We start from the raw sequence: 25,960 nt of genomic DNA, 5'->3' as shown, positions 1-25,960 counted from the left end.
CTAGGAGGGCTTTGTGGAGCCTTGGCTCTACATTCACTTCACTCTACATTGTTCTTCCTAGGGTAGGAGATGACAAAAATGTGGTAGCGTCCATCCAGGTAAGTTAGCCTGAATTGCAGCCAGCTTCACAGACCATGCATTTATTCAGTCATCTGGGCACTTGGATGTTGATGTGTTGTTTGTGTTGATCAGAGATGTTTAGTTACAATTGTTGTTATTGTGTTAATTGTACTGTTTTTCTTAGTAGAAAAAAGTGAAATACCACATTTTAAAAAAAGGAAACCACTATCATTTTACAGCAACAAGCTTTTATGAGATGGTCCATGACAGTACACATGCTCTCTCCTAACCCCACACTATTCATACACATATATACTGACATATTCTCTCCCACCCTCCCACCCTCCCTCTTTCACACATGCACACACACACAATCCCACTCACACTATCACAAAAGTGTGCTAGTTATGCTAACCAGCAGAAATAAACAGTTTGGTAAATTTCTTTAAACATTGTTGTTATTGTTAGTCGCGAAGTTGTGTCCGACCCATTGCGACCCCATGGACAACATTCCTTCAGGCCTTCCTTTTTTTTTTTTGCACATTTTTTATTAAGATTTTAAACTAAAAACTAAAAAATGATCAATCATCAAATACATGGGACGTACTGGGTCAGCCCCCTATAACATATCCTTTAAACATTCTATAATCATATTCAAATCGATTTATAAAAATTTAAAGACATCTTTAAATCTAAGCTAAGTTCCGTTTCTCCAACCAATTGTAGAAAAGGTCCCAAGTTTGATAGAAGTCAGTATCTTCCTTCTCCTTCAATAATAGAGTCAATCTGTCCATTTCTGCACAATCCAGAATATTTTTTGAAATCAGTTCCTCAGTGGGTAGTTCCTCACTCTTCCAGTATTGAGCTAGCGCAATCTTCGCTGCTGTGATTAAATGTAGTATCAAATACATTTCTTGTTTGCTAATATTTTCCGGTACAATGCCTAACAAGAAAATTTCAGGTTTAAACAGAAATTACAGAAAAGGTGAAAGTTGTGGGAAAGAAATATCAAGGTAACCTTAGCAACCTCATATAAAGAAAATCTTTATAAACTGTTTTATAGATGGTTGTTGTTGTTGTGAGTCGCGAAGTCGTGTCTGACCCATTGTGACCCCATGGACAACATGCCTCCAGGCCTTTCTGTGCTCCACCATCCCCCGGAGTCCACTTAAGCTCACACCAACTGCTTCAGTGACTCCATCTAGCCACCTCATTCTCTGCCGTCCCCTTCTTCTTTTGCCATTTATTGTTCCCAGCATTAGGCTAATCTCCAGGGAGTCCTTCCTTCTCATTAGGTGGCCAAAGTATTTGAGTTTCATCATCAGGATCTGGCCTTCTAAAGAGCAGTCAGGGTTGATCTCCTCAAGGACTGACTGGCTTGGTCGCCTTCCAGTCCAAGGGACTCACAGGAGTCTTCTCCAGCACCACAATTCAAAGGCCTCAATTCTTCGGTGCTCAGCCTTCCTTATGGTCCAACTTTCACAGCCATACATTGCAACTGGGAAAACCATAGCCTTGACTATACGCACTTTTGTTGGCAGGGTGATGTCTCTGCTTTTTAGTATGCTATCTAGATTTGCCATAGTTTTCCTCCCCAGGAGCAAGCGTCTTTTAATTTCTTGGCTGCAGTCCCCGTCTGCGGTGATCTTGCAGCCCAGGAAAATAAAATCTGTCACTACCACCATTTCTTCCCCATCTATTTGCCAGGAAATGAGAGGACCGGATGCCATGATCTTAGTTTTCTTATTGTTGAGTTTCAAGCCAACTTTTGCGCTCTCTTCTTTCAACTGCATCAAGAGGCTCTTTAGTTCTTCTTCACTTTCTGCCATGAGAGTGGTATCATCTGCATATCTGAGATAGTTGATATTTCTCCCAACAATCTTACTTCCAACCTGTGAATAATCTAGCCCTGCCTTTCTCATGATGTGCTCTGCGTATAAGTTAAATAGGCAGGGCAACAGTATGCAGCCTTGCCAAACTCCTTTCTCAATTTTGAACCAATCAGTGGTTCCGTGACCAGTTCTCACTGTTGCTTCTTGATCCACATATAGGTTTCTCAGGAGACAAATAAGATGGTCTGGTACTCCCATCTCTTTAAAAACTTGCCACAATTTGCTGTGATCCACACAATCAAAGGCTTTAGCATAGTCAATGAAGCAAAAGTAGATGCTTTTCTGGAACTCCCTAGCTTTCTCCATGATCCAGCATATGTTGGCAATTTGATCTCTAGTTCCTCTGCCTCCTTGAACCCCTGCCTGTACTTCTGGTAGTTCTCGGTCCACATACTGCTGGAGCCTAGCTTGTAGGATTTTGACCATAACTTTGCTAGCATGTGAAATGACACCTCCCAACCTGAGGGGCTTATCTTCCAGGGTCATGTCTGTTTGCCTTTTGGTACTGTCCATGTGGTTTTAATGGCAAGGATACTGGAGTGGGTTGCCATTTCCTTCTACAGCTGATAGACTTTTGTCAGAGCTATCTGCTATGACCTGTCCATTTTGGGTGGCCCTGCACAGCATAGCTCATAGCTTCATTGAGGTACATAAGCCCCTTCGCCACAGCAAGGCAGTGATCCATGAAAGGGGTAGTCATTATGGGGGACTTCAATTTCTCCAATATATGCTGGGAGACAAATTCTGCCAAGCATGTCCCCTCCAAGAGATTCCTGACATGTGTTACTGACAACTTTTTTCAGCAGAAAGTAGTTGAAGGTACGAAAGGGTCTCTGAATGGAGCCAGGGATGCCACTGAAAGGTTATCACACTAACTATTGTCTTGCCACCACAAACTGTCTGATGTTGGGAGGTATGAAATATTGCCTGATTTTTTTTCCTGGCTGAATTGAATAGGATAAATGGTGTGCCCATAGCAGCAGTACCTACACTCCCACATTGCAGCTGAATCTATTCAGTTCCACGTTCTTCGAAGGACTTTTTTTTCACACATAAAGTGCAGAAACTGCTCTGAAAAGTGGCTGTGAAAAAGTGGGGGGTTGGTAACTCCAATTTCTGGAGTAGCTGGAGACTTAGAGGGGTGCTAAAATGGTGGCAGGCCCTGAGAGCATGCTTTCAACCCTTAAAGGTGAGAAAAGCAGGTTGCTTACCTGTAACTGATGTTCTTCGAGTGGCCATCTGTGCAGTCACACATATGGGTACTGCACCTGCACAGTGTCTGTGGCCGGAAGATTGATAGCTAACGGTTTTTGGTGGGAAGCTCCACTCCCCTCCCCGCTGTGGCCTATAAAGAGCGGAGCGTCCGCCATTTTGTTCGGTCTTTGCGACCAAATGTACGATATCTTAATTTTAAATCTTTTTTTTTGTCGGTACCGTAAAAAAGGGGGATGGTCGGTACCGAAGATGCCTTTCTCATCGACACTGAGCTGTCGATGCGTCCACTCACCGACACCGAGCGGGGCCGGCGGGTGGGTTGTGTGACTGCACAGATGGCCACTCGAAGAACATCAGTTACAGGTAAGCAACCTGCTTTTCTTCGTCGTGGCCTCTGTGCATCACACATATGGGTAGATTAACAAGCTTACCATCAAGGAGGAGGGAAGGTGTCCTCAGTGAAGAACAGAGGAGAGTACAGCTCTACCGAAGGAGCAGTCCCGTCGAGCTTGAACATCGAGATGGTAGTGCCTGGCAAATGTGCAAAGGTTCGCCCAAGTAGCGGCTCGGCAGATGTCATCAATCGGTACCCCCGCTGCGAACGCAGACGAGGTTGCAACAGCTCTAGCAGAATGGCCTCGGGGAACTGAAGGCAGTTCGAGCTTAGCTAACTGATAGCACAAGACAATAGTGTGGACTATCCACTTAGAAAGTCTTTGTGGAGTGACTGGATCGCCCTGATCCCTAGTAGAATATTTGATGAATAGCCTATTGGATCGTGGAATAGACTCCGTCCACGATCGGTAGAAGGCTAAGCAACGGCGAACATCAAGTGAGTGCAACGATCTTTCCAAAGGGGTCGACGGTGACGGGAAAAAAGCAGGCAGCACAATGTCTTGTCCTGTATGGAAAGGTGTAGACACTTTGGGTAAAAAAGACGGGTCGAGGCATAAAACGACCTTCTCTCTGTGAAAGTTTAGATAAGGAGGGTCTATTCGAAGAGCGCAAAGTTCACTGGCCCTCCGGGCTGAAGTAACAGCTACAAGAAACGCCGTCTTCCAAGAAACCAATTGCAGATCCATCGTCGCTAAAGGTCCAAAGGGGGCCTTCATAAGGGCCTGCAGAACTACAGAAAGGCTCCATGTGGGCATAACCGGTCTGATTGATGGGTTAAGATTATATAGTCCCCTCAAGAATCTCTTAAGGATAGGATGAGAAAACAGAGGTGATCCGTCGACTAATCCACAGTGGTAGGCTATCGCGGCTGTATAAACTTTAATGCACGACGGCTTCAATCCGGAATGGTGCAATTCCAGAAGGAACTGAAGAATTTGTTCAATAGATGAGAGGAATGGGGAGAATGAACGCGACTCGGCAAAGGTGGAAAAACATTTCCATTTAGCCTTATATGACTTCCTTGTGGATGGCTTTAAGGCAGAGTCGATGATATGCTAAATATCAGGGTGCAAAAACGTCGGATTCGAATTTGACGGGTCTTGTCTTGAACCGGATGGTGCAGAGCGTTCAGAGAAAGGGGAAGCACCCGAGTGATTGGATTCGACAATTGGATCTGAGGTGGTCGAAGTCATCGTTGGTACCGATAGATTAACAGAAGCTGTTGGATTCGTAACTCTCGAAACCGTCATCGGTATCGATGGAACGTCAATCGTCGAATTTGCCACGCTGTTAGGTTCAATGAGAGCAAGTCCGGGTGGTGAAGTGTGCCATCCGCCTGCGTTATAAGATATTGGAGTGATGGAAGATGAAAAAATTCCCTGTGAGAGATGTCGAGTAGTTTCGCAGACCACGCTTGACGTGGCCACCAAGGGGCAACTAGTATCCCCGATCGTGCACGAACTTTGCTATGACCTTCATCAGAAGAGGGATCAGAGGGAAGGCATAGAAATGCATGTTGTTCCAAGGGATCATGAATGTGTCCCCTAGGGACGCGTGTCCGATTCCCACTCTCGAGCAGTAAGCCTCGCACAGCCTGTTCCGTTGGGTAGCGAATAAGTCCACATCGGGGAACCCCCAGCGTCTGAAAAGGTGGTTGCGTGTACGAGAGTTCAGTTTCCACTCGTGAGAGGTGAACATGTGCCTGCTGAGAAGGTCCGCGTGCACGTTGTCTATGCCAGCCACATGAACAGCCATCAGCGCGATGTGTCTCTGAATGCACCAGTCCCAAATTTCCATTGAGAGTCTGGCTAGAGTTGGTGACTTCGTCCCTCCTTGTTTGTTCAGATAAAAAAATGGTCGCTATATTGTCCGAGGTTATCTGAACGATCTGATGATGAAGGAGGTCCTCAAAAGAAGGGAGGGCCTTGAAGACTGCCAGTAGCTCCAGGAAGTTGATATGATTCGTGGATTCTAGACGATTCCACGTACCCTGGGTAGACAGGCCAGAGCATATCGCTCCCCATCCTAGGAAAGACGCGTCGGTGCTGAGGGTTATCGTAGGAGATCGCGCCCTGAAGGGGACTCCTAGCGTAAGATTGGTCGGTTTCAGCCACCAGCGCAGAGAGTGGAGCACAGAAGATGGGATCCGAATCAGTTTGGACTGTGGCTCTCTTTGAGGGTGATACACCCTGTTGAAAAATAGTTGTAGAGGGCGAAGCCGAAGTCTGGCATGTGGAACCACGGCAACTGAGGATGCCATATGTCCCAGGACCCTCTGGATAGACCTCGCCGTGACCGTTCCCTCTCGTCGGATTCGATGGATAAGGCGAGCAAGAGTCTGTTGTCTGTCTTGCGGGAGGAAAGCTTTCTCCAATGTCGAATCGAAGCCGGCTCCGATGAAGGTGAGCGTCTGTGTCGGGAGAAGAGAAGATTTCTCTGTATTAATACGTAAGCCTAGGTCATCTAGTAAGGCACAGGTCTTATGGATGGCCGCCAAAAGTCCTTCTCTGGACTGTGAGACCAACAGCCAGTCATCGAGGTATGGATAAATTTGTATGCCCTGAAGGCGTAGGAAAGCACAGACAGGAGCCATGCACTTGGTAAAAACTCTTGAAGCCATAGCCATTCCAAAAGGTAAAACTGTGAACTCATAAAGTTGGCTTGCAATCGCAAAATGAAGGAAACGCCTGTAATTTGGGTGAATTGAAATGTGGAGGTAGGCGTCCTTCAAGTCCAGTGAAGCGAACCAATCCTCTCTCCTTAACAACGGCAAAATGTTTTGAAGGGTAGTCATATGAAACTTTCTCGGTACAATGAACGTATTTCAGTTCCGTAGATTCAAAATCGGACTTAGACCACCATCCCGCTTAGGGACCGTGAAGTATTTGGAATAGAATCCGTGAAGTCCGTCAGATGGAAATACTTGAGGAATCGCTCCTTTATGGAGAAGTTGACGTATTTCGTCGAGGAGTACCAGTGAGCATACAGTAGACCAGATCGGATTCAATAGAGGAACGATGTTGAATTCTATTCGATAGCCGTGTTGAACAATGGATAATACCCACCGGTCAGATGTGATGGACTCCCAAATGGGAGTCAGCTTCGGAGCCGATCCCCAAATGAGAGGGGGGTGGGTATTGAAGGAGTGTGAGGAATGGTTCGCCAGTCCCGTCAGCGTTGCCTCCGATTGTCAAAACGACGGCGGCCCTGCTGAAAACGCTGTTGGGGCTGAGGACGGCGGCACTGCTGTTGTTGTTGCTGGCGGTGTTGAGGCTGCTGTCTCAGTTGGTATGATTGCCTGTAGGATGGACGATTCCAGGACCACTTACGTCTAGTGTGAGACTGGATCTCCATCCTGCGTGCCGTCATCCTCGATTCATGGAGCTTCTTGAGCTTATGGTCGGGCGGAGAATGGAAAAGCCCAGATCCATCGAAAGGCATTTCCTCTATTTGCCGCTTGGTTTCTTCCAGGAAATTACAATTCCGGAGCCATGCATGCCTCCGAAGGGAAATGGCACCGACCAAGGCCCGGGAGTCAGTATCCACGTGGTGCCTTGCTGTGGATAACTGCTGCACCGCGACCTGCATGCCTTCCTTGATCAGGACCTTCGCGAGATCACCCTGGTGGTCTGGGACGGTGGAGGCGACGTTGTGGAGGCGCTGCATAATAAAATATTGATATCTCGCCAACGTCGCCTCATAATTTGAAATGCGAAGTCCCAAGCCCGAAGCAGCATAAACTCGCCTGGCCAGGGAGTCTATTTTTCGCCCCTCTTTATCTCGGTGCCGTGTGTCCTCTCGCCTCTCTGCCCTGCGAGGATTCGACGACCGCAGAGTTCGGTTTCGGGTGTTTGAGGAGGAAGGGAATATCCTCTTCCCGAACCCTGTACATCGACTCATATCTCCTGGACGTCGGCTGAGGATGTGATGGCAGGTCCCAAGGCTGCGTCATCGCCTGCCGCAAGGTGGTTATGAGCGGCAGGACAATAGATGTCGATTGCTCCCCACGGACGATGTCATAAAACTTGTCCGTCGACGGTCCCAGGTGCTGGGCAGCGTCGATGTCCAGGGACTGAACAAGTCTTGACATCAGCTCCGCGAAGGAGATGTGGGACTTGTCAGGTGATGCAGGACCCTGGGATGTCACAGCGACGTCCGGGGAGGTTGAGTCGACCTCTGAGTCAGCCGAATCGGCACCGTAGTAGGGTGGGGCCGAAGATGACGACTCTGCCAGCAAGAAGGAGTGGCTGCTTCCACTTTGTGGGGATCAAGGTGGCACCCGCATCGAATCCAATGATCGCGGTTGGTCGCGGGGTGGAGGAGATGATCGTGCCCTGGGAGCAGGGTAGTACCCTACAGAGAGCGGATCGCCCCAAGTATGGTAGTAAGGGCGACGCCAACTCTCCGGGCGTTGCTCTACTGAGCGGCTCCTCCGGCTCCCTGGTGGGGGCAGGCCAATGTCTGTTTCCATCATCACCGCGGGCATGGGTGTCAGTGATCTCCCCCTAGGAGGGGAGTCTTGGATTTCCCCATTGGAAATTGAACCCCATAGAATTGGAAGGGGTGCAGGTGGGAGGTCAACCGAACGGCGGGGAGACCCTTAAGGGGTAACCTGCACAGCCTCCTGGAGGATCGGTTCGGGCGGGGTCGGTATCGTAACTGCCACCGGTGCCGAGGGTCCCATCAGTTCCGAATTCCGATTTCGGGGATGGTCCGGACGGTCTAAAGTCTTAGACTTTTTTGGAGGCTTGGAGACCTTCTCCTTTCTGGCCTTCTTATGGCCTGCCGACTTCTCTTCGGCGTGCTTCCGCTTTTCATGCTTCTTTTTAGGTGAAGCAGAAGGGGCCACCAAAGCAGACGCACCTTCGTCCGGAGGCCGTGAGGGTGGGGCCACAGAAGCGGAGCCAGGTTTTGGGACAGCAACGAGCGGGTCTGACTGCATCAGAGCCCAATCCCAAAGGAGCCTCCGAAGCCGGTTTTCGTGGTTCTTCCTGGCCTGCTTGGAGAAGGCCAGGCAATGCGCACATTTATCAGTCCTATGCCCCTCTCCCAGGCAGAGGAGGCATAGGTCATGCGGGTCAGTTGGTGCCATTTTTGACCCGCAATCCACGGATTTGCGGAAAGCCGCTCACTGCGCCATCGCAGAAGAAGAGGAAGAAAAGAGAGATAGTGAAGAGAGTAAGTATATATTTTTGTTTTTTGATAGATTGAAAGAAGAAATAATGAGAGAAAGCTACACAGAATAATAAGCTGGGACAAGGAGAGGAAAAGCTAGGATAAGGGACAATTTGAGAACGAGGTAATAGTCGAAGCGAAAGTCGAAAGCGGCACGAGGCACAGTGAACGGCGGTCGCAAAGACTGAACAAAATGGCGGACGCTCCACTCTTTATAGGCCACAGGGGGGAGGGGAGCAGAGCTTCCCGCCAAAAACCATTAGCTATCAATCTTCCAGCCACAGGCACTGCGCAGGCGCAGTACCCATATGTGTGATGCACAGAGGCCACGACAAAGAAAAATGCATTGCCAGGTGGGAGGTATTCCCCGCTCCGTGTTATGGTGCCTTTGCTCCATTTGCCCACCCACTCCCCATTTTCAGTGCATCTGAACTGTGCTTCAGGGTTTGTCCTTTCTGTTGGGATTATTTCTTCCTATATCCTTCAAAAATCAGCTGAGATGCAGCCTAGCCTTTTCAATCTCCACATATCTTACCTAGTCTGCTTTCGCACTGTTTGGACAGCTGCAGCATAGATGGGATTGTTCACCAAGACTACACCTTTGCCTATGCATGTTTAGACAGAAGAATGTTCTTCATCTCCCAGCATGGTGGGAGTTGTAACACTTTTCTGTCTAAATGTACATGAGAGTACACCTTTAAATACTTTCTTCCACAGAAATAAATAGCAACCACCTGGATACCATTGTGGTGTGGTCAAAGTCTGAGTCTTGTATACTCTGAGACAGTTGCTGAGTTTCCAAGCCTAATGTTTGTACCATCTATTGAATCTGGCTGAAAAAATGAGCCAGGTACTCAGGCAGGATCAAGGGGTTTTGAGTTCCAATGGCATCAGGAGACAGTATAGATGGAGCTATGGAGGAGCAGGATGCAGAATCTGAAAGATAGTCTTTGGCAGCTGACCAAGGGGAAGACTATATTGGTAATGGATAACATTGGAAAAGACAACTGCTGGTCAGATAATTGGGTATGAGGTAACTGGAGTGGGTCTGGGAGGCACACATGCTGAAGGTAGCATAGCTCACTCAGGAACCAGAGATGCCATGGGAAGCAGAGGTCGCCTGAAGACATTTTTGGCAGGGGGTGGTCATAAAGAAAAGCTGCACAGGTTCAGCAAAGCAAAGCACACAGCAAAGTAAAGACTATAAATAAAATCTCAGACATATTATTGGTCACTGCAGTAGCAAGTGTGTTTAGGAGGAAGAACTATTCCAAGTATCCATCCTAGTCAGAATGGGACCAAGATTGGACCCAAGACAATTTGTTATACCAGTAGTCTCAAACATTATGCCATGAACATGGAAGAGAAGAAGGTGGAGGCAGCAAGGACACTGATGTCTGACAGATAGAACTTGTTAGAAGTAACTCTGTGATACCCATATTTCAGTCCCATGATGAGGAGAGTTCCTGTGTATCTCCAAAGTTTGGAATATCCAAACTTGTACTGGTACTGGGGAATGAACTATGATAACTGGTAAATTCATAAGAGGAAGAGGCACACACATGCACCTTCATCCAACAATGGCTGGTACTACAAGTCAGGATAGTATGTTCCTCAAAATAAAATCAACATTGTTAAATGTTTTCTCACTAAACAGACACTGTATTCATTCAAAGTAGGTCCTGGGGGGCCTGCAGTTAAACCCCAGGATCATTAGGTCTGTTGGATGGGCAAGAAGACAGAAAGCAAAAAGTTAGCTAAACACCCCTCCCCCAGTTGCCCACAACATCATTAACAGCCTGCCCATTTTTGAGATGTCCTCCAGGTTGCGAAGGACAGTACCAAACATGGTTTGAAGGGTGGGGAGATTGCCTGTAACAGGACCCTCCCTGTATGTAAGGGTGGGCTCCCGCCACTTTGACAGTTCCTTGAGACAGGCGTTTGCATCCAGTGTAGTTACATGTATGGAATAAATCTAAGGAAAGGGTATATAGGTCATGCCTTTAACCACCGACACTGACACGGGACCGGTGGGTGGGTTGTGTGAATGCATAGATGACCACTCAAACAACTACAGTTACACGTATGCAACCTGCATTTCTTCATCCGGGTGTCTGTGCATCACACATAAGGGTGACTAGATGTTAGATACTGCAGTATGGAGGAGAGTATTGCCTTTCTATAGGAGCAGTCCTTCCTCGCTTTGATGTAAAATTTGTAGTGTTTAATAAATCTTAACAGCGTTGACCAAGTTGCTGCTTTGTATAGTTCTTCAATTGGAAGTCCCACTTGGAACACAGTGGGAGTCAATATAGCCCTTGTAGACTGTGCCCTTGGACTGTCTGGTAGTTGTGAGGAGGAAAGCTGGTATGCCAATTTGGTGGTCTTGACTATCCAGTGGGCTAATCGCTAATTGCTGGGGTCTGACTGGGTCTCCTTTACAGTAGTCCACATATTTCACGAAGAGATTATCTGTCTTTCATATACCTTTTGTTTGGAACCGATAAAATGATAGTGCTCTATGAAAGTCGAGAATGTGCAGGGCCTTTTCAATGTCCGTTGCAGGGGAAGGAAAGAAGGCTAGTAAGGCTATCTCCTGACTGATGTGGAACAATGAGGACACCTTGGGAAGAAAGGATGGATCAGTCTGTAACACGACCTTGTCTCTGTGGAACGTAAGGTATGGAGAGTCCACCTGCAGTGCGCAGAGTTCGCTTGCTCTCCAAGCTGAGCTTATGGCCACCAGAAAGGAGACATTCTAAGATAAGAGCTGAAGGTCTAACGGCTCAAACAGAGGCTTTGTTAGCGCATGTAGCACTACCAAGAGGCTCCAGGGTGGAACCCCAGGTCGAGCTGGAGGTTGACGGTTCAAGAGAGGGGATGAGAGAAAATTGTGTGCCCGTCAATCATTCCATGTATTCCAGAGATTGCAGACAAATACACCCGTATTGAAGTGGGTTTTAGACCAGATTTCTGCAAGGCATGCAAAAATTGCAGAATATAAGCAATTGAAGCCAAAGAGGGATTGAAAAAATGGAGATTGGCAAATTGCTTAAACTTTGTCCGTTTCACAGTATAGGATGTTCTATTGTTAGGTTTCTAGGAGGTTGTGAGGATCTGTTGGATGGCAGGATCTAGATCCGGTGTGGTTGATATGAGGTAATTGAGAGTAGAGTCCACAGTCAGCGTTCTTGTCAGAATCAATTGTGTCAAGTTCAAGTCTGTTGGTTCCAGCTCAGTGGAGAACAAGGTAGTCGGAACAGAACTAGGGGGTATCGGATCTGAGTGTGTCAGATTCAATACGGTATGGTTCTGAAGTTTGCTGTTGGCAGTTAGAGACATGACTGAGATAACAATATTGCCGATGGTGAGATCAGAACGGCATGGTCTGGTGCCGGGAGTGTATTTATAGAATCAATCAGGCAGTTAAATAGAGGGTGTGAATCTCGGGATGAACAATCTTTCCCTGGTTCTAGGTTAATAAGTACGGTGCCTGAGGTAGATGTTTGTAGACCTTGTTGGACAGGTGTAGCAACGATGGGTACCATGGTTGTCTGGGCCACCACAGGGAGATCAGGATGGCCCGTGTGTTGTCTGCCCTCATCTTTGTGATGATTCTTGTGATAAGGGGGAACGGAGGGAAGGCATAAAAGAACTGTTCCATTGCATGCAGAAAGTGTCTCCCTTCAATCTTTGCCCAATTCTTGCTCTTGAGCCCCACTGAGTTACATTTGCACATTTTGCACCTTTCCCGTGCTAAGGCAAGCAAGCGAGGTTACAAGGGCGTGATGCTGGCGGTTATGCTTAAGCGTAGCCTACTTTGTTTTCATCCTTGCGTAGCGTGCACATTCGTTGGGGTTCCTGTTCTTGTTCACGCGAACAGGACACCCTGATCATGCTTTCTTTTACCCATGACGAGCCATGCCCTGGCTGCATGTTCGATTATGAGGGGGGTTACCACATTCCCTACTGGTCTTCTTGGGGAATCGAATCATCGAGCCAGTGAGCCGCTAGCGGATGCTGCTTTCAGCCCACACCCTGGCTCTGGCCTGAAGTGCCAGTATTTTCACAGCGTCAATGCGCTGCTTGACAAGGCGGGTAATCCAACGGAGCAGGAGGGGGCCGAAAGTACAGAAAAATAACAACCCTAAAAAGGGTCCTGCAAGGGAAGAGAGCAGGCTGGTCAACCAGGGGGACCAGTTGAAGAGGCGCTGATACCAGTTGGAACCCTCCTGGCGGCGCCTTTCCTGGTCCTCCAGGCGGGCTTTGACTAAGTCTAGGCTGTTACGGATGATGCCTGAGTGATTTGCATAGAAGCAGCATTTCTCATCCAAGGCAGCGCATAAGCCGCCTTGCTTTAGCAAAAGTAAATCTAATCCCCTCCTGTTTTGGAGGGCCACCTCGGCGAGGGAGTCAAGGGAGTCCTCCAAAAACTTGATGGAGCCGTGAAGCTCTCGCAAGTCTTTATCGACTTGTTCAGAGAGGTGGAATATGTCCTGGCTGCCTTTTATCAAAGCTCCAGCCCCGACAGCCGCGGAGCCTGCGATTCCCAGCCCAGCTAAAAGAGGAGCGAGGAGAGGTACAGCGCGCCGGATGCGTGAGTCCGGGGAAGCAGCCGCGGGGGTCATCTCTCCGTTGGCGAGAAAAACCTTTGGGAGTACTAGAGTCAGAATACAAAGATCCGGCTGAAGAGCTTGCGCAGCCGCAGGACTGAGGGGGGTTAGAAAAAGGGTGGAGGATCGGCAAGCGAAAAGAGTCCCATTCGGGGCTGCCAGGAGATAGGGGCGGGCTGTGGGGGTGAGAAGTAAGGTAGCCGCACATCGTGGATCCTTGCGGGGTCCACCAGGGCCCGTGACACAGGTCCCTTGACCTGAGAACTCTTCTAATGTTATAGAGGGGTGGAGGCCCCACGGGCGGGCGCTCCCATAATTTTCCGAGTAGGAGATATTAGCAAAGTTGGAAAAAGAGACATTCACTCCTACTCCATTATAAAAAGGTGGCTGTGGACTCAGGCATAACCAACATGTCTCGGTAATGTTTGGGTTGGTTCCGTTGAGGACTTCAAAAACTGCGGACACTAATGCAACTGAGCGGCTGGATGACGGTCGACTAGCAGCCCGGGCTGGAGCACGATGTGTGCGAGGGTCAGGGATGCGGTGAGTGGGGGTGGGGGCCTCTACCTGAGGGTGAGGGAGGGCCTGGTTGGGTCCCACCGGGCCCCAGGGTCGTGAGATAACCCGTTTCTGAATCGTGAGAAGTATGCCCAGATCAGGACCATACAGATTCAAGCGCAGGCCCCAGGTTTTACCTTTTACCCAAGAATCTTCTCCGCCTCGCTTGATCTTGAGGCTCAGGGGGTTATGTCTGCCGGTCCCCACCTGAGCAGCGTGTACCCTTTTCACTGCGAGCCATGGATCCTTATTTTGGCCTTCCAACCAGGTAGCGAAAGTCTCGCAACCCCATCGGGCGCAGTAGAAGTTGGGCGTGTCACCGCAATCGGGGCTCCCATCCGATGGACAGCCATAATATTGCTTCTCCGACAGTCCCCTTTCCAAGATATCAGTTCCGCATCCAAAACCCCAGATGCCTGGCTTGGCCCACCCAGGCGGAAGGAGTTGGCAGAGATCTATGCGGAAGTCCGGGGAGGTATCGTGGGTGTGAGTCAGGATGGTTGCTACTGGTAGGGAGGTCTGCCAATCAGTCTGCAATGTCCATTCCATGGTGAGTGGCTGGTGTGGGTTTGGGAGGGGATAGCCTACTGGGCGGGCGAGAAGAATCAGGAGGGCTGCTGGGAAGAGGGGGAGGAGACTCTTTTTAACTTGACTCACAGAGGATCTCTGGTTTGGTGTGCCGTCCATTGTTCCGAGATGGCCGGCGCGGCAGGCTTTATCTGTGTTACGTGGAACCAGTGGGGTTTTTCGGCCAGTCTAACCGCTGTGGGAGTGGAGAGGATCACCTGGAAGGGTCCTAGCCACCGGGCACCTAGGGTGACAGGGTGAAAGTTCTTTAGCCAGACCCAATCTCCTGGGTTTACGCGTGGGGGATGGTCGGGCGCGGGGTCCTGAGCCTTAGTAGTCCCGCCTTTGTTGGACTGAACCTGTCGGCGAATATCGTGCCGGACGCAATCGAGGGCCTGCAAGGACTCAAGCAAGTTGTGGTTAGACAACTCGGCGCGCCTCTCCTCCACCAGACGGGGTAGCAGGGGAGGTGCTTGCCCGAACACAATTTCGAAGGGGGTGAAACCGTTCTTATAGGGGGAGCATCACGTGCGTAGGAGGGCAAACAGAAGGAGGTCCGTCCAGGGGCCGCCAACTTCAAGAGTGTATTTTGTTAAGGTTTCCTTTAGCGTTCTATTCATCCTCTCTACCTGTCCTGAGCTCTGCAGTCTATACACACAATGCAGTTTCCAATCAATCCCCAGAGCTTTGGCTACCAATTTGGAAGTTTGGGCGATGAACGCCGGACCATTATCTGAACCTAGAGCTAGGGGTACGCCGAATCTGGGTAGAAGTTGATGCAGGAGAGTCCGGGCAACAATCAGGGCTGTCTCTCCCTTCGTAGGGAACACTTCCACCCACCCGGAATGGGTGTCGATGAAGACCAGTAAATAGCGATACCTACCTTGGGTGGGTTTTACCTCAGTGAAGTCTATTTCCCAGTGTTCTCCCGGCTGGGATCCGCGATGGCGGATGCCCGGGGCGGTGGGGGGCCAGCTGGGGCCAGCGTTAACTCGCGCGCAGGAGGCGCACCCGGAGGTTATGGAATCGGCCAGAGCTGAAAGTCCGGGCAGGTAGAAATGAGGTCTAAATAGCTGACAGAGTCGGGCCATCCCCAAGTGTGTGGCTCGATGGGTCTGTAGAAGAAGATCTCGTCCCAGTGCTTGGGGGAGAAAGATTCTTCCATCGGGGTGCTTCAGCCATCCCGTCTCAGTCTCAGAGCACCGCAACTCCCTGCCCCGCTCGATATCCTCCTTCGAGTAGGTCGGTCGGTCTGAGAGAGCCTGGGGCGGCATCTGAACCAGAAGAATTTCGAGGGGCCCTACTGGTCTTAGGGCAGCCTCCTTTGCGGTTCTATCAGCGAAGTTATTTCCCTCCGAGACCGCCGAGCCGTCCTGTTGATGCCCAGGGCAATGAATTATAGCTATTCATTCAGGCAGCCAGAGGGCTTCTAAGAGAGACATAATTTCGTTTGCATTCTTAATGTCCTTCCCTCCAGAGGTTAGCAGCCCTCGTTCCTTATACAATGCTCCATGGACATGAGCCGTGGCGAAAGCGTATCGGCTGTCCGTATAAATGTTGAGAGCTTTTCCCTTCCCCCACCGGAGTGCCTGTGTCAGGGCGACAAGTTCTGCTTTTTGTGCTGACGTGCCATGCCCTAGAGCCTGTGCCCATATTACCTCAGAACTGGTGACCACCGCTGCTCCTGCAAAGCGAATCCCGTCCTTGACGAAACTGCTCCCGTCTGTAAACAAATTGAGGGCTGGCTGCCCTAGCGGGATGTCCGTCAGGTCTGGTCTGGTGCCGGTCAGGGTGTCGAGGACCTCAGCACAATCATGTGTGGGACTCCCGTGTTGATCGTCTGGCAGTAGGGTCGCCGGATTAAGGACCGCTGCCCTGGAAAAAGTGACCCGTGGGGGGTCCAATAAAAGTACCTGGTATTGAGTCACTCGGGCGTTGGAGATCCATCGATCCGGTGGACTGCGGAGGAGGGTTTCCACGGCGTGTGCCCCAATGACTTGGAGGTCCTGGCCCAGTGTCAGTTTCTTGGCCTCTTTCACCAATACCGCTGTCGCGGCAATTGCTCTCATGCAAGTGGGCCACCCCGCCGCCACTGGGTCTAGTCGTTTCAACAAATATGCAACCGGCCGCCTCCATGGGCCCAAAGTCTGGGTTAAAACTCCTTTTGCTATACCTCGAGCCTCAGCCACAAAGAGTTCGAAGGGTTTCTTAAGGTCGGGTAGGGCTAGAGCGGGGGCCGTGGTAATAGCCTTTTTAAGAGCCTGAAACGCCGATTGCTTAATCTCAGTCCACATGGGGGAGTCACCTTTTCCTCCCGTGCTGGTGTAGAGGGGTTTTGCTATCTCGGCAAAGCCGGGGATCCACAGCCAGCAGTACCTTACCGTGCCCAGGAATTCTCTGACTTGTCGTTTAGTCGTAGGCGTGGGAATATTCTGGATTGCTCGGACTCGGCTGGCTGACAGTGTCCGTTTTCCCCCGCTTAGATTGTATCCCAAATAGGTCACCCTCTGACTACAGATCTGTGCCTTCTTTATTGAAACCCGATATCCCATGGAGCCCAGGGCGGCCAGGAGGTCTCTAGTCGCCTGCAGGCATGCAGGTGCGGACTCCACCGCCAAAAGCAAGTCATCCACATACTGCAAAAGGGTAACCTCAGAATGGGTTTCCCGGAAAGGGGAAAGGTCTCTACTCAGAGCTTCATCAAAGAGGGTAGGGGAGTTCTTAAACCCCTGCGGCAGCCTGGTCCACGTAAGTTGACCCGAGAATCCCTGGTCCAGATCCGTCCACTCAAAGGCAAAAAGAGGCTGGCTCACTGGGGCCAGCGGTATGCAAAAGAAAGCGTCTTTTAAGTCCAAGACCGAGTACCATTCCCGGTCTGGTGGCAGCTGGCTGAGTAGGGTGTAAGGGTTTGGGATAGTTGGGTGGACAGTCTCTACCTGGGCGTTTACCTCACGTAAGTCCTGAACTGGCCGGTAGTCCTCGGTGCTGGGCTTTTTGACTGGTAACAGCGGGGTGTTCCATGGCGACCTGCAGGATACTAAAATTCCTGCTTCCAACAGCCTCTGTATATACTTACGTATTCCTATCTTCGCCCTGGCTGGAATGGGGTATTGGGGTTTCTGGAATGGGGTAGCCGAGCTACTGACCTGTACCACAACGGGTGGCTGATGAGCCGCCAGACCAGGAGGGTTGTTTTCGGCCCATACTCCTGGAATTTCTTTTTGGAGCTCTTTTAAAGCCTCAGAGGGGCTTTCTGGCGCCTGACTTTCGAAGAAGAGATACTCGTCTTGCAAGGGTACAGTGAGCAGAAGGGCAGCAGGCTGCGGAGAACCTAGGCTGAGGTGGGTGCCGTCCTCTTGGAACGACACCGAGGCTCGCAGTTTCCTTAAGAGGTCTTGCCCCAGGAGGGGGAAGGGGCATTCGGGGATTACCAAGAAGGAATGAGTTATAGTCCCTTTTCCCAGATCAGTTACGTGAGCTGAAGTCCAAGGGTACGCCCTGGGTCGCCCCGTTGCCCCTATGATCTGAGTCTTTTCTTCAGTTAGACGGCCGACCCCCTCCCAGAGAACCGAGTGGGCTGCCCCAATATCTACCAGGAAGGTGGTCGGGCGGCCCCCCACAGCTAAGGTTACCAAGGGCTCTTGGGGGCCTAAATTGACAGAGCCCTGGCCCCTTCAGTCTTCCTCAAGTGGAAGGAAGACTGGACACTCGCTTTTCCAGTGGCCCCTCTCCTTGCAGTAGGCGCATTGATCTTTTTCTAGGCGGGGGAGACCCCCATTCCTCCGTGGAGCCCCTCGATTCCTATCGCTAGCTTCCTGCATGGTTGCCAAGACGACTCTGGTTAATTTCTTTGTGCCTGCAACTTCTGGATCCTCACGATTATTAAAAACCTTCTGAGCTATCTCAACTAGTTCACTGAGGTTTTTCCCTTCGAACCCGTCTAGCTTTTGAATCTTTTTCCTAATGTCTGGTGCCGATTGTGTAACAAAGGCTATGTTAATTGCCCGCGCGTTTTCGGGCGCTCGTGGGTCTATAGGTGTGTATTGCCTATATGCGTCAAGTAGGCGTTCCAAGAAAGCGGCGGGGGATTCCCGGGGGCTCTGAACTATCTCACTTACTTTAGACAAATTAGTAGGGTTCCGCGCTGCGCCGCGGAGACCCTGGAGAAGAAGTTGGCGGTACCGGTTCAGAGCTCCTTCCCCAGCAACCGTATTCGGATCCCAGTTGGGTCGTTGGGTTGGGAGGCTCGTTTCCAGAATAACCGGGTCAGTGGTGGGTTGACCACCTGTGCCAAAAATCTGCTTCCAAGCCTCGAGGTGAATCCGATCGCACTCCTCGGAAGTAAAAAGAACCTGCAAGAGTTGCTAGCAGTCGTCCCAAGTAGGGCGGTGGGTGTGAAAGATCGTTTCTAACAACGAGATTAAACCTTGTGGTTTTTCAGAGAAAGGAGGATTCTGTAGCTTCCAGTTATACAGGTCACTTGTAGAGAAAGGGACATAGACCATAAACGGGCGGCTCGTCCCCTGTGCGGGGGCAAGCTCCCGGAGGGGCAATAGAGTGGCGGGCTCAGGGCCGGGATCGGGGGAGGCCGACGACACCCGTCTGTCCCCGTGGCCAGAGGATGGCAAGGGCAGAGTAGACTTCGGAGGGACAGATGGACGGGGGCCATACGGAAGTCCACTCCGCGTTCGGGACGGACTGGGGGAAGTGTGGGGCGGGCTCCCGGAAGCCTGGGAATTCGGGGCATAGGGAGGTGGTTGTGTCCATGTGTCCAGGGCGTCTTCCGGCCCCGTCTGATCATCCGTGAGGATGCGGGGTTTCGTGGATGGGGTGAGGGGCAATCTGACGCGGGGTTCTCCTCCCTTTTTAACCGTAAGGAGAGAAGGGCATGTGGATCCTGGGAGTTTCCGTTGACACCGTTTAATGTAACCAGGTCTCGCCTTGGCGATATCCAGCCATGTCTCTATATATGGAATCTGATCTGGGTGTCCGGGACTCCCAAGGATCACAGCCTCAACGTTCCTAATCAAGATCAAATCAAAAGAGCCCTCTGAGGGCCATCCCACGTCAAAAGTGGTCCATTCTAATTCACAAAGGGTCCGGAGGGTTCCTGGCTTGACGGAGACCCCGAATCCTGAAGCCCTTTTAAAGATATCAGAAAAGTTATTCAGAAGACATTGCAAAGGGGTGGTCGGGACGTACTGGCCCTGCCCCATTTTCCAGTCCTGAAAAAAAGATTACTCAAGGGTCAGATCAATAAAACAGACGACAAAACATCAACAAGACAGACGATAGACGGCAACAAGACAGACAAGACGGACGATCTAAACAGATGCACAACCTAACAGGAACTGAGGCCGGAAGCGACGTCATGCCCCAGACCGGAAAGTAGCCCTTGCACTGCGTCCAGCAGGCTTTTCTTTCCAATACCGGAGCTGCAGATATTCAGAACAGATGGCGGGTAACCACCGTGTGCACTTACCGGTAATTTCTCTCTCGGCAAGTCAGACGTCCCACCGACCCGGGGTAGAGGCAAAAAAAAATGCCTATGGGCCCGTTCCTGGTTTCGGGGGGGGGGGGGACGCAAAACCGGTAGTCTCGGGATCTCGCTGGGGCCTCCAAATGTTGTATGCCGCGGTGTTACGGACAAGACCAGAGACTGGTTGGAATTATCGAGAGAGATTTACCTGCCGGCAGGGACCATCACTCATTAGAGTGCGGTGCCGAGCAGACGAATACAGCTATTTTTATACTCTTTTACAGCTATGCAGGTGCTTGAATGACAGCGGACAATGGGGAACCCCACTGAGTTACATGTGCACATTTTGCACCTTTCCCATGCTAAGGCAAGCAAGCAAGGTTACAAGGGCGTGACGCTGGCGGTTATGCTTGAGCGTAGCCTACTTTTTCATCCTTGCGTAGCGTGCACATTCGTTGGGGTTCCTGTTCTTGTTCATGCGAACAGGACACCCTGATCATGCTTTCTTTTACCCGTGACGAGCCATGCCCTGGCTGCATGTTTGATTATGAGGGGGGTTACCACAGACCAAGAGTGCTTGCAGATTGCGTTCCGTTCCATGGCAAAGAGTTCTACTGATGGCCACCCTCAGGTTTCGAAGATTTCCAGGTTCTTCAAAGTAAGGCAGGTATCATTTACTGTTGTGCATGAAGCCCTGACAGAAACAGTGACTCGCGAGGAGACCTTGCACTTGGCACCCTGCACCCAAGAGTCGCCCCCACAACCCAATGCCGGAGCAGCTGAAACAGCTATTGCGTCTTCCCCTGAGCCCCAGCTCATTGAGCAAATGCCTGGACCTTTATCAGAGACAGAGAGTCATGAGAAAGAGGCAGAGCAAACTGCCTCCTCCCCTCCTGACGCTGATCTCCCTGAGCCGGAAACAGAAGACACTATAGGTGTCATAGATTTCTCAAAAGCTGAAAACAGACGTCTTTTACGCAGATTTGAACAAATACAAAGTAGACAACGTAAGAGAGAAGAAAGGCGTGACTTGGGAGAATGATCCCACGTGGGCTCAGAAAGAGAAGCCATTATAGGACTGACATCTGTTCTGCAGGGACCACTATTAGGGAACTTATCTATAGTATCGTAAATCTTGTAGACAATTAACATTAAAGGACTTTAGTTTTATTGCTCTGTGGAGAGCTGAATGTTTATACAACCCTTTCACGACATTTACTGAGTTAGAACTTCTTTGGAATCTGCCACAATCAAATATTCATCAAGGTAGGGGTAGACGTATATGCCTCTAAGTCTTAAATAGGCACAAACTGGTGCCATACATTTGGAGAATACCTTCAGAACAGTTGATAGTCCAAATGGTAACAATACAAATTCATAAGAGTCCATTCTGATCTTAAATCGTAGGTCGTGTTGATAGTCAGGATGTAAAGCAATGTGAAAGTAAGCATCTTTCAAATCTATAGAGGTGAAGCAGTCTCCATCCTATAGGAGAGGCATCACTGAGTGAAGAGAAACCATACAAAACGTTTCATGGGAGATACAGTGGTTTACTCTTCGTAAGTCCAATATGGGTCGTTGACCCTCATCTCTTTTTGGTACTGTGAATTTTTGAGAGTAGAACACATGTTTGAGATCAGATTGCTGCACCAGGTGGATTGCCCCATTTGCTAGTAAGGTTGTGATCTCTTCCATCAAAACCAGAGATGGAAAGGTCATGCATACCGATGCAAGAGGCGGTAGGGTGTTGATTTTATAGCCATCCCTAATGACAGATAGCACCCACCAATCAGATGTGCAGGACTCCCAAGTGGGTATGTGATGGCTTAAGAGGTTCCTGAACTGGTGGTTTGTTGACAATGGGAGACTGGTTCGGGTGTCCTGTCAATGCTGTCTTTTATCCCCCTCCAGGCTCTTCTTGGACTGTTGGGGCCTAAAGGAGTCCCTTCTACGTGAGTGACCCTGGGGACAGTTGGCGTAGTGACGACCTTGGTTGCCAAGTTGTCTGCCAGGCTGGTAATAATATGGAAGGGGTCGGTTCCATGGCCACTTACCTTGTCTTGTAGGGTGGAAGCAGATTGCCATCTTGTGAGCCGTCACCCTTGCCTTCTGTATGGTGTCCAACCTCTCATCAACCCAGGCATGAAAGAGGCCTTCTCTGTCAAATGGCATCGCCTCTATCCAGGACCATATCTCCTGAGGAAGATTCATTGCCCAAAGCCATGCATGTCGACGGAAGGCCACTGCACCAACTAGGACTAGAATGGCAGTCGACATGGTGGAGAGCCATAGCAATTTGTTGTTTGGACAATTGCATGCCCTCTGCTAGGAAGAATCTGGTGAGTTTCCTGTGCTGGTCCAAAAGGAAGGTCACCAGAGGATCCATCTTTTGCCATAGAAAAGCCTGGTACCTCCCCATCATCACTTTGTAATTCAATATGCAGAGGCCCAGGCCCATCGTGGAATACAGCACACCATCACATCGAAGAGACAGCCTTCCCTGCCCGTCAGTGTGGAGTGGTCACACTGGTGTTCACCCTGTGTTGACTCAACAATCATGGAGTTTAGGTGAGGATGGTGGAGCAGAAACGGTCTTGTTCCTGGACCCTATACATTCCCTTGAGACAACGGGATGTTGGATGAGAGTGATTAGGAGTTTCCCAGGGGTCTTTCAATGCCTTCACCAGAGCAGGTATAAATGGTATGGTGATTGGAACCAAGTCCTCTGAATGGATCAAGTAGACGATATCCTCAGTCAGTTGCCTGTTAGACTGGGACACCGAGGGACTTGGCCATTCGGAGGACCTGCTCCAAGAATTGCTCTAGGCTCTCTCCAGGGGATCCCTTACCCTGAGCTGAGACCATGCCATCCAGGGAAATTGAGACAGGCTCGGCCAGCTCTGAGCTGTGAGTCCACATAGTCCCTATCAGTAGAGTTGGTGTGAGGAGATGGAGATCTTTCATGCCTTTCCCAGTGAGATGTGCTGGGTTCACCTTCCTCTTGCTGTAGAGCTCTCTGAGGTCCAGCGCATTGCTGTAGATGGAGGTAACCAGGTGTAGCAAGGATCAGCTGCCAGTTTTCATGGATAATCTTGGTAATAATGTCTTGGAGGTGGGTACCAGAAGTGACCTCCAGGATGTCGATATTGGAATAGATCTAGTGGAACCAATCTGTGAGATGAGATCAGTGAAGTGTGAGCAGAAGGTGGACCATAGGAGAGAACTGGCATCGATGGTATAGGGTCTGGCTCCTGACAAAGGGGAGCAGTTCTCTCCCGTGGAAGGTTAGGTGATTCCCTTATTTTACCATTCGAGAATGAGCCAGGTGCAGGTCTTTCCATCTGCCGGCTGAGGTCACTTAGCATCATAATAGGCGAGTGACTCCTGATCTGTACCATCTGATAGTATTGGATCAGAGAGGTTGGAACCGTTGATGATTGGATCAGATTATCTTGAGGAGATGCCAGTCCAGAAGGCTGCACAGTCATTGCCCTCACGGACAGAGAACCTTCCTTTGGACTGGAACAATGACACAATGCTTGTGGCCTTTGGTCTTTTTCTTCGGTTCTGAGGTCTTGGAACGGAGATGCTTAACTTTTTACTTCCTTTTTCTGGGAATCTCCAGATCTCCCTGATCAACTGGGAGATCTGTTTTCTCAGAGGTGCCAGTGGGAGGGTGCTTCCTCAAGGTTTCCTTTGAGGTCAATGCAGGCTGACCTCCTTCCTTGGTCACTTTGCTCATCCCGCTGAGAGCCCAATCCCACATCTTCATCTGGAGCCTACCAGCTTTATTTCTATGCACCTCTTTAGTAAATGCCTGGCAGTGCTTACACTTATCCACTTGGTGTTCTTCGCCAAGGCAAAATAGGCATAGAGAATGTCCACCAGAGGATGGCATTTTAAATCTGCAGTGTGCACACTTTTGGAAAACCGTTTTGCTGAGCAACATCAGGAGAAGATATAATCAACAGGGATATAGAGAAACACAATATATATATATAATGAGGGGAGAGAGAGATGTGGGGAGAGGTGGAAGGGGCTCCGATAGGTTGTAGAAGGGTACTGAGAAAATAGAAATTAGAAATAAGATCACAAGAGTGGGACAATATAGGAAAGTTCAAAAAATTTGATAGTAGGCAAAGAACAAATGCTATAGATCCCAATGCACTGGCAAATGGCAGTTGAAAGTGAGCTGTCAAAATGAAGGGAGCCCACCCTAATATAGAAGGAGGGATGGGGCGGGGCTCCATGTTAAATTCTAGGCTAAACTAGAGATATCTTCCAGAGCGAGGTACTGTGCAGGCACAGCACCCGTATGAAGCACAGAGACCATGATGAAGAACTGTTAATATTTCATGTGAAAACAAAACAGAAGCACAGATATACACTCTCATAATAAAGTTGCTTTCTAACCTCTGTAATATGGATAGGATCAAATCCTTTAGTTACTGGATAGCCTGATATTGACAAATTTGTATACTGGAATCTATGGAAGCATCATGCATGTGGTAGGTGTGTGATGCAAATCTAGAAACTTAGGATAAAACTGAATTTAGACTTTGGTGACATTGTGGTTTATTTTGTTTAAAACAAGTATAACCATCAAAAGTGCTTCCTGGCAGCTTTGCCTTAAACCCCTTCACTAGACAATTATCTCCAGTGTGCTTAATTCCTCACCTCAACATTTGCTAAAATTATCATTTTCTTTGATACCAACAAATCATTATTTCATGTCAAGAACTTATAGACAGCACAAAACATATCTCTTGCTATACAGTTTAGCATACAGACATTTAAAATCTGACAGTCACGTTCCTTAGTAATATGCCCAAATAATATGTGGAAGACAGTTCTTTTTCTATCCTGATTTATTTTGTGAATACCTCTTGAAAAGCTAGTGTTAATAGCACTCAAGTCTTCAAAAAATAGTAAGAACAAGATATATCATTCCAATGCTGTATTTCGCTGATGATATTTCAGCACCATGAAAAATCCACACAAATTATTTTCAGTACATTCTTTTTTGACTTATGGATCTTTCAAATATATCAGCATAGCTATTTGTGAAATTGAGATTAGCTCACACAATTTTGAATATTTTGAATAAACATACTGCTCAAGTCAAACAGAAATAATCCTACACATCCTTTACGTATCTGTTAATAATATAGCATCTTGACAAGATCAATATTGCTGGCATATTAATAGTCAGTGTAATCTATTCGGAAAGGTGAGCATAAAAGTTGCAATATGAATTCCTTTCAGCAGCCGTGCAAAACAACTTGAACATTAGCAGGTAAGAGTTAAATGGGTTAACACCTATATAAATATGCATGTTCTAGAGACAAAGTATTCTAAGAATAAACTATGTGAAACTTTGACATCTAAAATCTAATTATTTATAAAACAAAAAATATAAATACTCAGAAATTCAACAGGGCTACAACCTGTATTCAAGTAAACAAAACCTGACACAAGGTTTTTAGGGAGTGAAATACTTTTGTAATCCAAGTACCCAAATCCTAGGTCTGAGAAATAAGCAAGCAGGCAGAAGTCACTTTAACTTGCAAAGGCAATGTATCTAATGACCTATGGCAATGAAGGTGTGGGTATGCTCTTAAGCAAATGCTGCATCTGTGAAAGCTGTCATTAGGCACAGCTGGAGATGGGTTCAAAGGCCACTGCTCTCCTGAGCTCCATGTTCACAGATGAAGCCCGAGTTCATTTTAAGACATTTATTAAATACTGTGTGTATGTGTGTCATGCTGTGGCCAGTTTGCGTTCCTCAGGACTTTCTCTAGATGGCCTACAAGGGAAGAAAAACAGCAAAACTTTGTTTTGAGCAGAAGTAAACAAAAGAATTTTTCAACTTTCACAGGAAGAAATAAAGAAATATTTATTCTCCAAGACACACAAAAGGCAAGGCAACAATGTTGGCCATGAAAAAAATGCTGAAATCTATATTAAGAACATATCTGTATTTGTATTAGAGAAATTATCTTTAT

The 25,960-nt window shown here is 48.9% G+C and overlaps 2 protein-coding genes across 5 annotated transcripts in view; both read right to left on the bottom strand.

Annotated features, from left to right (window-relative positions):
• Positions 1-11,837: 11,837 nt before the first annotated feature.
• On the bottom strand, positions 11,838-22,232 carry LOC123017596. The gene is given in 5 exon segments (XM_044419056.1): positions 11,838-12,060; positions 12,957-14,364; positions 14,931-18,125; positions 18,249-19,610; positions 22,010-22,232. Coding segments are annotated over 5 exon segments (6,411 nt in total).
• Positions 22,233-24,506: 2,274 nt separating this feature from the next.
• TMEM245 (transmembrane protein 245) overlaps positions 24,507-25,960 on the bottom strand; it is an 86,525-nt gene continuing 85,071 nt past the window's right edge. For all 4 annotated transcript variants that reach the window (XM_044452376.1, XM_044452382.1, XM_044452388.1 and 1 more), the window contains one exon: positions 24,507-25,761. In XM_044452376.1, the coding sequence (XP_044308311.1) occupies positions 25,716-25,761 (46 nt within the window). In that variant the 3' untranslated portion in view covers positions 24,507-25,715. The remainder of the gene's footprint in view (positions 25,762-25,960) is intronic.

The sequence above is a fragment of the Varanus komodoensis genome, unplaced genomic scaffold (genome assembly GCF_004798865.1).
Source record: "Varanus komodoensis strain SLA01 unplaced genomic scaffold, ASM479886v1 scaffold10, whole genome shotgun sequence".
NCBI classification, from domain to species: domain Eukaryota; kingdom Metazoa; phylum Chordata; class Lepidosauria; order Squamata; family Varanidae; genus Varanus; species Varanus komodoensis.
Note: the sequence above shows the minus strand (reverse complement) of the source record. Positions and strands in the feature narration are given on the sequence as shown.